At 58.4% G+C, this 11391-nt stretch overlaps 1 protein-coding gene across 1 annotated transcript; it reads right to left on the bottom strand.

Annotated features, from left to right (window-relative positions):
• Positions 1 to 2045: 2045 nt before the first annotated feature.
• AKAP17A (A-kinase anchoring protein 17A) lies at positions 2046 to 11066 on the bottom strand. Its single transcript, XM_030807223.1, has 4 exons — positions 10114 to 11066; positions 8853 to 9001; positions 5174 to 5414; positions 2046 to 3944 (listed from the first exon to the last, which is right to left on the bottom strand). Exons 1-4 carry the CDS (start codon positions 10873 to 10875, stop codon positions 3009 to 3011), a joined length of 2088 nt encoding a protein of 695 aa, XP_030663083.1. The 5' UTR covers positions 10876 to 11066; the 3' UTR covers positions 2046 to 3008.
• Positions 11067 to 11391: the final 325 nt, after the last annotated feature.

Below are 11391 nucleotides of genomic sequence, written 5' to 3'. Positions count from 1 at the left end.
AGAGAGAGCACGAGTGATAGAGAAGAGAGAAAGGGAGTTCAGATTCCTAAATCTCTTCCATAGATACCCAATTCTATAGGCCTGGGGGTGGTGCTCTCCAGCTTTCCTAGACCACTCACATCTAACGTATCACAAGGCAACATGCGTTCAAGTTCTGCCACCTTCTCCTCTCCCATCAACCCCTAGCCCAGTCCACCAGCACATCAAGCCGCCACACTCATCACACTCCCAGCTTACAGCCCTCTTGCTTCTCGTACCAAGTCTGGAGTGGGTCAGCTTCATGAGTGCGATCAGCTTCATGTCCACCTTCCCTGCTTCTCTTCTGCCTACTGCTTTCCCCGGCCACATTCACTTCTTGACCTCAGACACCACGTCCACCCTTCTGTCTTGCGCACACAGCTGGCTCGAGAAGCTATCACTGGGACTTCTCATCTCTGTATCTACACATTCCTCAGCGTTGCAGGGAGTGCTGTCTTTTCCAGCACCATATCCCAGGTGCCCAGAGCAGCACCTGGTCCTAGAAACGTTTTTTTTTGAGATGGAGTCTCACTCTGTCACCCAGGCTGGAGTGCAGTGGCGCGATCTCTGCTCACTGCAACCTCCACCCCCCAGATTCAAGCGATTCTCCTGCCTCAGCCTCCTGAGTAGCTGGGATCCCCATGCCCGGCTAATTTTTTGGTTTTAGTAGACAGGGTTTCACCACATTGGCCAGGCTGGTCTTGAACTCCTGACCTCATGTGATACACCTGCCTCGGCCTCCCAAGGTGCTGGGATAGTAGGTGTGAGCCACCACGCCCGGCCCTGGCAACATTTCTTATAACTACTGAACAGGCAAAAAGCTCAGTGCTGGGCTGGACAGACCGACACAGATACACAGACTTTTTTTGAGAGGAGTCTCGCTCTGTCGCCCAGGCTGGAGTGCAGTGGCGCAATCTCGGCTCACTGCAAGCTCCACCTGCCCGGTTCACGCCATTCTCCTGCCTCAGCCTCCCGAGTAGCTGGGACTACAGGCGCCCGCCACCACGCCCGGCTAATTTGTATTTTTAGTAGAGACGGGGTTTCACCATGTTAGCCAGGATGGTCTCGATCTCCTGATCTCGTGATGCGCCCGCCTCGGCCTCCCAAAGTGCTGGGATGGCAGGCGCTCAGTGAGCCACCGCGCCCGGCCTGATGCAGACTTCTGAGGGGCCCATGTTTACAAACACTGTGTGTAGGCACATCTTGTCAGCTGGTCTCAGGCCAGAGCCATCTGAGAGAAAGGTGTGTGTGTCGTACTCATCTGTCTGCTAGTGATATGAGCTTGCGGGTGGGACAGGCACGTGTCCAGCCCTCCAGTCCCCAAGAAGGTTTGTGTTTTAATTAAACAGGAACGGACTATTCCACCCTGGGTCAAGCAGGCAGCGCCTACACTACCTGTGACCACTACTTCAGGTGGGGAAAAGAATCGTCTTTGGCCAGGCGCAGTGGCTCACGCCTGTAATCCCAGCACTTAGGGAGGCCGAGGCGGGCGGATCACGAGGTCAGGAGATTGAGACCATCCTGGCTAACACGGTGAAACCCCGTCTCTACTAAAAAATACAAAAAAATTAGCTGGGCATGGTGGCGGGGGCCTGTAGTCCCAGCTACTCGGGAGGCTGAGGCAGGAGAATGGTGTGAACCCAGGAGGTGGAGCTTGCAGAGAGCTGAGATCGCGCCACTGCACTCCAGCCTGGGCGAAAGAGTGAGATTCCGTCTCAAAAGAAAAAAGAACAACCGTCTTTTAAATTTGCTTTAGAAACAGCTCCTTGGCTTTAAAAAAGATTGGTTTTGGGAATTTGGCTAAGTTTACGTTCTCAGCAAACAAATTAGATGCCTCTTAAGACCCAGGATTCTCCTCTCAGAAGGTTACTACGGTACAGCTGCGGGAGAGCTGTGTGATGTATGATTGCTGAATCAGTTCAAGGAAAAGCAAACGATTTCTACTGGTTTGAGACACACTTGGCTAGCCTTAGCTGAATAATGCAGTCCAAGGAACATAAAAACACAAAAATTCTAAGTGTGAAAAATTTTAGTTCATTGGAAAAGGATTTTATTTCACCATAAAAATGCAAACTGGAATAAACACCATCTTTCCTAACGCAAACGTTACAGCTATTTTTAAGTATTTCTGAGCTTCACTTGGAGAAGCAAACGATTATAAAACTTAACAAGTTTGCAGCCTGAAATCTGTTTGAAACATTCCAAGTAAAAATAATTTAGCAAAACAGCTTCTTAAAAAAACCACACACACTAACCTTTACTAGAAACCAAAGCTTTTAACCAATCTTTTTTATGCTTAATTCCTTGAAGTTGTAAAAAGTGAACGTTTTTGAAGGAGCATCAGACCATTTTGTAGCAGTCCCCACATACCGACACCTTAAGAACGGCCCGTTTGAGTTTTGATCTTAAAGGACTTGGACCTTCCTCATCCATGACTCAATGTCAGCACGACGATTCGGCATCCCACCCAAACTGCATTTCCCGATCAGTTAAAATTACAAACGGGGGGGAAAAATCACCAGGGCAACGCTTTCTTTTCTTTTAATGCCGGTGTGACTCTGGCGGTCCACACCTTTCATGAGTCTCCCCTGCTGCGTGACGTGCACCTCCTAGGCTGTGCACGCGGGGAGGTCGCCAAGCAGACACAGAAATCCCGGTGTGGGGGAATGCAGCAGCTCTGCCACCCTCACGACTGCCGGTCTGTGCAATTTTCCTGATTGACAGAGGACTGGCCGCATTAAAGCTATCGGATCACGCTGTAAAGGCCTACGTGTTTGAAACTGAAGTGCCAGGTATGCTGTGGTGAGTGGAGAAAGAGGGATGTCTAAAGCATGGTGTCTTCCTGCCTGCCCGCGGGCTCCTTGGACATTCGTGGCTGCAGAAGGGTCTCGGCTTTGCAGGGGTGGACGGAGAGCGGCCAAGGAGCGGCCAGGACGCTCGAGCAGGTCCTGGTCTTTCCTGGACAGGCCGTGGGGAGGCCGTGCCCGTCATTACCTGTTCCAGGTACTGCGGTGCCTGCTCGGGGACCGGGAGTGCGACCGCTCGCTTCGGCGGCGGTGGCGGCTGTGCTTCCTGCTGGCGCTGCCCCTCCGCTCCCGGCTCCGCTCCCTCCGGTGCCTGTCTTTGCTGTGGGACCTCCGGGACCGGGTGTGGTCCGGGCTCGTGCTGCGCCGGCGCGGGCTGTCGTCTTTGTAGGCGTGCTTCTTGTGGGGCCGCCGCTCCTTGCGTGGCCTCCCGTCCTCCCTGCTGCCGGCCCGCCTGGCCCGGCTCCTCTCCCGCTTGTGCCGGTCGTCAAGCCCGTCTCCGGTGGCCCGGCCCCGGCCCTTGCTGGGCTCCCGGTTGCACTTGTCCTGTTCCGACCGGGTGTCCTTTTTGGAGACATTCTGCTCGCAGGCAGGGATGCCCTTGGGCTGTTGGTTGTTGTCAGGAATGCAGGAGAGGACGCCGCCCGGGCACCTCTTCTCTGGAGAGCCATCCTCGGGGGCCACGCGACAGGAGCTCTGACCCTCCTTGCACGGGGCCTCCTCGGCCACGCTCCCGTTCACGCTTTTGGGAGCGCCGTCGGCCTCTGGGTGGGCCGGGCTCTCCTTGGGGGCGCTGGCCGGGGGCTGGCCCCCGAGGGGCTGCCGCGTGGTGGCGCTCACACAGCCGGAGGACACGGTCTGCAGGATGTCCAGGACGGGCTGCAGCAGGTCGGCGTGTGGCACGCCCGGCTCGTCCTGCGCGTGGCTGTCGTCCGGCTTCTTGCTCAGCAGGATGCTCAGCAGCCGCTCTCGCAGCTCCCGCTCTTTCCGCTGCAGGCCCAGCGCACGCTCCTTCTCCTCCTCCACGCGCCGCAGCTCGGCCTCCTGCAGCCGCCGCCGCTCCTCCTGCTGCTGCAGCCGCAGCTTCTCCTCCTTCTGCTCCTGTTCCTGTAGCTTGGCAGCCTGCAGGGAAGAGGAAAGTGCAGCTGAGCCCGATTCCCGAGCCTGGCCGGATACGTGGAGAGGAGCTGGGAAGGCGTTTGGAGGCCCCACGGTCTGGGGATGCAGGATCAGCGGCCTGGCTGGACTCCAGCCCTGGGGTGGGGGGCGTCTCCTACGGCGAGCCAGGTCCAGCCCGTCCATCCCTCGGCTCCCTTGGCCACACCCGGGGCCATCATGCGTCTGAGTGAGAAGGAAACCCCTTGGCAAAGCGACTCGGCACAGCCCCGGGGCGGGCCTCTTGGGCGGAGCCGGGCCTGGCCGGGAGCCCCACCACGTTGCACGCAGGCGCCCTGCGGTTAGGTCACAAGCGGCCGCCAGCAACAGGGAGCTGAGACGCCGCCGCAGACACATGCCGCCGCCGTAGCCGCGGGGCGAGCCTGGCCTAGCCTGGGTTAGTGTCTTCAATATTCACCATGAGGTAAGGACTGGGCTGCCACATGTCTCAGCCTCTTGTCATGCTCCTTCCCGGGGACTTATCACAACTGTAATCAGACAACAGGTTATGGGGTCGCCCCGCGTTGGACTCTAGGGGGACGCAGCCCTCCTGAGGACAAGGAGCGTGCCGGGGACGTCTGTCCTGGGGAGGTCTGTCTGTCTGTGGGCCCTGGCCCCGGGCTCATGGGAGTTACCCGTCGTGCCTGCAGGAGGAGCAAGGAGGCTCTTGGTGCTGAGGGGGTCGTCAGTACCGGCGCTGGTGAGACCTGTCAGGTTCACATTGTGGGAGGGACGCGGAACCGGGCCCACGGCAGGCCCCCTCTGTGTGCTCAGCCCGCCCCCCAGCCCACCTTGCCCCTCTGCTCTGGGCCACTGGTGAGGTCACGGCCAGGCCAGCTGACCACACAGAGAGGCACGGGCCAGAGAGAGCGGCCCCCTGCACTCTCTGCCACTGCCCCGACCCAAAGGAAACACAGAGCCTCTGCCCCGGCCCCCGGAGGCTGCCAGCCTGCTCGGGGAACCTGAATGCACCAGCTTTGCAAAAGGAAAACCGTCACAGCTCTGAAATCATCGGGAACGACAGACAAGGCTACACCCTCCTGGGCAGGAGCCGTCGTCCTCTGCCTTAAAGCTGGTTTTGTGGGTACAGCTGCAGCGAGCGGGGAAACGGCGCCGTGACGCCGCCCACGTTTCAGGGGAGGGCACCGAGGGCAGCCGGGGCGCGGCTCGCGGCTGCAGAGGGAGCCCCCAGGTACCTTGGCCGTGCTGAGCAGCTCGGCGACGAGCCGGATGGACTGCAGGTTCCTCTGCGCCAGCAGCAGCTTGCGCTCCTCCAGCTTGATCTTCTCCTGCAGCTGCTTCTGCTCCTCCGCCTGCAGCTTCTCCAGCTTCTTCTGATTCCGGCGCAGCTCACGGTCCCTCTGCTTCTGCTCCCTCTTGCGAAGCTTCTCTTCTCTCTTCCTCTCTCGCTCCAGCTCTTCCAGCTCCTTCTGTTTCCTGTGTGGAACACACCGGGGGCTCGTCACAGCGCGCTGCAGCCAACACACGACACACCATACAAGTGGCTTTTCACACGAGAGGGAAAAGGCCACAGTCGAACGATTAAGCATCTAACTCTTTATCCCAAAGTGGACCTCGGCTGACTCAAAGCAGCCCGAGAGGTGGAAAGAGTGAGCCGGGCGAGGACCTCCGTGACCTTCCAACACGCCATCCTGCTAAGTGTGACCCAACCCTGAAACCACGAAGAAAACGACCACCAGAACGACCACATCAAAAGCCACGCCCCCAGCCAGGGGTCAGATGGATGGACGGACGGGGGAAAGAGGAACCCCAGCAGGCCCAACAAGGCCCCGGGATGCACAGCGGCGCGGAGGAGGCCGGTTCTGCCCACCGGGAACCGTGCTGGGTGACTCCGTGTCGTGCAGGAATCCTGTGAGGGCACCGCACAGCACTGGCACGGGGGGACCTCTCTCCAAACAAATCCAACCACAGCCACGCCACTCAGCTCCTCACACTTTCCTGTGGAGACGGGCGTCCCGGAAGTGAGGATGAATGCAGCTGGGGAGTGGCACGGTCCCCAGAGAGAGTCCACGAGAGACAGTGGGGCATTCTCTAGCTCATCCTCCCCCGCCCTGAGGCTCTCAAATGCATTTAAACCAACACCAGACACGGGAACAAGTCACAGCTGTTTCTGTGGAACACGACACGGAGGCCCAGACTTCTGAAGCCTGGGTGGGCGCCGCCAACTGCCTGGTGAGGCCACACAGCCCGCCGGGGTGACACAGACCTGCGCAGACACCAAGGCGAGAGGAGACACGGGGACGAGGAGGAGCAGGCCGGGAGAAAAGGCATCCCGCTCTCCGCCACCCCAAGAAGGGAGCCGGGCCAGGTGCCGACGCCCAGGCAGTGATCCACACGGTCTCCGGCCGGGGCATGAAGGTCCTCCGTTTCATGTGCTGAAGGTTTAACCGCCCTGTGAGCTGTCACCGCCCCACGAGCTTGGAGGGCAGCTCAGGGCAGCCCAGCCCATAGCACGCCCTTAGGTGGGACTCACACCGATGCCTCGAGGCTGGGCAGCTTTCAGAGGACAGCTCTCATCAAGCTCCAAGTTACACGTGAGGGCCGAACAAGCAAACACGCCTCATCTCCACCCACCAGAAAGAAACGCCAGAGGCTGCCCTGGGCCTCCCCGCATGCTCAGCCTCTGAGGAAGCACAGTGTGGGGCAGCGGGGGCAAGTACGGCCCTGCGTGGGGGAGGACAGCTCCACGGGCCAACCTGGAGCCCTCCCGGCAGCTCCCCCAGACAACAGGCCTGCCCCTCCCCACGGCTCTGGACACCCCATCCTGCTCCCGAGAACCTCACGGCCCGGCCCCGTTTCCCCCAATCCCTCTGTGGTCTGGCCAGAAGGACGGGACCCCTTCCCTGCAGAGACACACTCCACTTCTCCAACGTCCATCTCTCCTCAGGGAAAGATCAAGGATGCAATTTCTCCTCCTCAACCCGAAGCTGCTTTCTGAAATGCTGCGGGGACACTCCTGCAACACGGAGAGGTCTGAGGCTCTGAGCCCCACTCCACACTTCCAGAACGTGGACAGGCACCTTCAGCCAGGCCTGCGCTGCGTCTGCAGCCCGGAAGAGGCCCTGTAGCGTCCCAGGACTGTCTCCCACCCCAGCTGTCCTAGTCGCCCTGACAGCAGCTGACCACAGGGGACCCTGACTCAACCCCACATCCGAACCGCCCCTCCCAGGGGCCGCCTCCCAGGATGGCGACGCAGCAGCAGGTCCCTCCCTCCCAGGGCGTCTGCCTCTCTCTGCTGCCTGCCTTGCGTCCTGGGGCTCCTGACGGCTGACATGGGCCCCCCGCCGGCCCATTCATGGCCACTCGCTTACACGCTGCGCCTGCCTCATCTAAGGAGCCCTCGGGGTTCAGATTCAGAGGCTGACAGCCCGACTCTCCCCTGGGGAGGCAAGGGGGGCTATGTAAAGAAGACCATGAGCAGGATGGACCTGCTCCCAGGAGTTCAGTGCCAGGACTCTCGTGCAAACATCAGCAGCCACACACATCTACACACTGGCACCTGCGTCACATAAAGCAGTGAGAAATGGAAACAAAACGGACCAACTCGGTCCCACCACAGGTTGTCCAGGAGCCCCCCAGCCAAGTCCAACACACCCCAGACTTGATATCGGCGACATGAAGCGCAACAGACGTGCAGGATGCACCAAAGTCATCAGAGGACACGGCGGGAGGGATGGAGGAGGAGGAGGAGGAGGAGGATTCTGCCTCACGGGATTCACAGAAAGTTGTTGGTTCCCTCCTGCAATGCTAAGAAGATAAAAGGGGCTACAAAGAGTGACCTGAGGTTGTCTCTGGTACCCCAACCACAGTGAACGACCCAGGCAATTGCTTTAAAGACGTCTTATGGGAAACTGAGTTTTTGTCCTATCGTTGTTTTTTTTTTTTTAAATCTGGCCATCACCATCAACCCTCTACTTCATTTTGTAAATGCAGCCTCAACCTAAATGCAAACTTGCAAACGGCCAGGGCATTCTGCTTGTTGCAGCGGGATCTGTGAACAGCGCGTGGAGGGAGAGGTGGCGGCTCTTTGGGAAAGGCGCGGTCCTGGGAGCTGGTAGAGATCATGTCAGACCACGACGTGTGACAGGAAAGAGAAACATGCATATTCTGCTGCGTCTGAAATCGCCACTCACGCAGGTCCTCACGTGCACAGCTGCGCACCCACAGGCATGCACACACACCCGTATGTGCACGAAGTACACACACGCGTTCACAGGCACACTCGCATGCACACAGGCACGTGTACTATGTGCAGATACAGAGGCACACAGGCGCACATACACAGGTACACACATAAGCTCAGACACGCATGCACACACACAGGCACGTGTGCACAGACCAGAAACACACGTACAAAAAAAAACACAGTAAACACACAGCACACGTGCACAGAGCAGAGCACACACAGGACACATGGCACAGACACACAGGTACACAGGCACAGGCACAGCCAGAGGCACACACACGTAGGCACATGTGTACATATGCACACAGGTACACACACGAGCTCACAGGCACGCATGCAGGCACACACACAGGCACGTGTGCACAAATGCAGAGGCACATACATGTGGGCACACGTGCGTACATATGCACACAGGTACACACACGGGCTCACACACATGCACGCACACACAGGCACATGTGTGCACAGATGCTCAGGCACGCACTCTCGGGCACACATACATAAATACAAAGTATACACACCGGTTCACAGGCACGCACACATGCGTCCATGCACGCAGGTATACACACAAGCTCACAAGCACGCATGCACACATATACGCACACAAGTTTGTGTACACTCCCAGGTGTCGGACACCAGCACCGAGGGCCCGTTCCCGCAGAAGGTACCTTTCCTCCGCTCGCTGCCTCTCCTCCGCTTCCTTCTCTCTGCGCTTTTGTTCTTCTCTTTGCTGCTCCAGTTCCTGAAGCTTCTGCCTCTCCAGCTGCCGCTTCTTAATTGAGGCATCACTGAGGTGTTTGGTCGAATCAAAAGAAACCTTTAAAAGCAAAAACACTGTCAGATGGCCTTTCCCCAAAGCCCCCCAGACACATGGCCAGGCGCCCTCTCCCGGGGCCGTAGGGCCGAGTGGCCTCAGAGCCTGAGCGCCCGCTCACCACTCACGTCCGGTGCAGACCCAGACAGTGGAGCCCAGAAGCCAACCCAATCCCTCCAAGTCACCATCAGTGGCTCAAGACTTAGCCCATCCCACAGAGTTACGACTCAACGAAGAACACCAACTTGCCCTCGCCACTTACTGAACACAAGTGACACGCCACTGCTGCAAGACACGGCTCCCCCATTCCCTGTGGCCATGGTCACTGAGCAGGCCACCCTGGGGCCCCCTGCCCACACCCACGGGCACATCTTAAGGCCACAAAACCAGGAGGCTGGCTCATTTGTCACCACAAAGCCAACACTGGTCAAAACACATGAGGCTAGGCTGGGTGCAGTGGCTCACACCTGTCATCCCAGCACTTTGGGAGGGCGAGGCAGGCAGTTCATGAGGTCAGGAGTTCGAGACCAGCCTGGTCAATACGGCGAAACCCTGTCTCTAGTAAAAATGCAAAAACTAGCCAGGCATGGTGGCGTGCACCTGCACACCCAGCTACTCGTGAGGCTGAGGCAGAAGAATCGCTCAAACCTGCGAGGCAGAGGTTGCAGTGAGCAGAGATCGCGCCACTGCACTCCAGCCTAGGAAACAGATTGAGACTCTGTCTCAAAAAAACAAGAAAAAAAAGCACATGAGGCTAAAGGGAACGTTAAGCCCTGGTTTCAAGGTGCATTCTGGGAAGGCCAGGTTCTCTTGGTTCTGACACGGTCCAAATCCCTGTCAGAGTTACTGAGAGTGTCCACCCCGCACCTACTACACGACGTGTGGCTGCTGCACATCTTCCTTAAGATACCGAATTTCCAAAACCACAGCACGGGACCCCCACTCGACCTCACGCCTGTGCCTCTGAAACTGGACAGGCACAGGACTGCTGCTGTCATTTTAGTTAGGGGAGATCCCCGCAGCCTGAGGGGTGTGGCTGGGAGCGTTCTGCCGACCCTGCTGGAAGGAAGCCGCCGGAGGGAGGAAGCGCGTGGGTCTCGGCGCCCAGGGCTCACCTTGATGTTGCAGGCCACCGCCTTGCCGTCCTCGCCCTTGTACATAAGCTTCATCCCGCGCAGGGCGCTCATGGCCTGGATGAAGCCCACGTACTCGCGGTACTGCACGTAAGCCTCGAAGTTCAAGTGCCCCCCGAAACTGAAGGTGTGGAAGTTGCGGCCTGTCATCTCCTCTCGGTAGGGGTCCAGCATGGGGATGTCCACGTTCCGGATCTCCCCGAACTTCTCAAACACCTTGACCAGGACGTCCTCGCTGGGCTTCTCGGAGCCCGACTCCTTCAGGGCGAACCATTTGCAGGGCAGCCCCTCCAGGTGGATGGTGTCCGGCCGCTCCCCCGGCAGGGTCTCGTTCATGTCCTTGGCGTCGCGGAAGAAGGAGTCCCAGTCGTGGCGGGTGGGGAAGTCGATCTTGAACTCGGCCGCGCGCACCTTCAGGATGTCGGAGAAGCCGCTGAGCTTGATGGTCTTGCCGTCCAGGCAGGCCAGAAAAGACTTGACCAGGCTCTTGTTCTCCACCTCCCCCTCGAAGCGGATGAAGTCCATGGTGCTCTTGGAAATACGCAGCGTGGAGAACTGGTGGTTGTGCACCATGCCCTTCAGCCTCTCCATCACCTCCCAGTTGGAGATGGACTTCCCCGGCTGCTTCAGCTGCGGGAGCGCCACACTGATAGTCATCTTGGTGATGGGCTTCAGGTACAAGCCGTACGCGGGGCAGAGCTCCACGGCCTCAGACGTGTCGTGCACGATGGTAGCCGCTGCCATAGCCTCCGGGACCTTGGGCCTGAAACGTAAGACGCGGACGGTCAACACCAGCACCCGTCCCCACCTCCCCTGCCAATGAAGAGGGGCCACGCCAGCCGGCACTTTTTGGACCCGGAGAAGAGAAACAGCAGTGTCTGTGTGCCGTGTCAGAGACTGGTTTCCACTCTGTTAAAAGCCATCTCAACAGCGTTTTTTACTTTTTGAAATCATTAAGAGTACACCAGGCCGGGCGCGGTGGCTCACGCTTGTAATCCCAGCACTTTGGGAGGCCGAGGCGGGCGGGTCACGAGGTCAGGAGATCGAGACCACGGTGAAACCCCATCTCTACTAAAAATACAAAAAATTAGCCAGGCGTGGTATCGGGCACCTGTAGTCCCAGCTACTCGGAGAGGCTGAGGCAGGAGAATGGCTTGAACCCGGGAAGGGGAGCTTGCAGTGAGCCGAGATTGCGCCACTGCCCTCCAGCCTGGGGGACAGAGTGAGACTCCATCTCAAAAAAAAAAAAAAAAAAAAGAG

The sequence above is a fragment of the Nomascus leucogenys genome, chromosome X (assembly GCF_006542625.1).
Source record: "Nomascus leucogenys isolate Asia chromosome X, Asia_NLE_v1, whole genome shotgun sequence".
In the NCBI taxonomy this organism is placed as follows: Eukaryota; Metazoa; Chordata; class Mammalia; order Primates; family Hylobatidae; genus Nomascus; species Nomascus leucogenys.
Note: the sequence above shows the minus strand (reverse complement) of the source record. Positions and strands in the feature narration are given on the sequence as shown.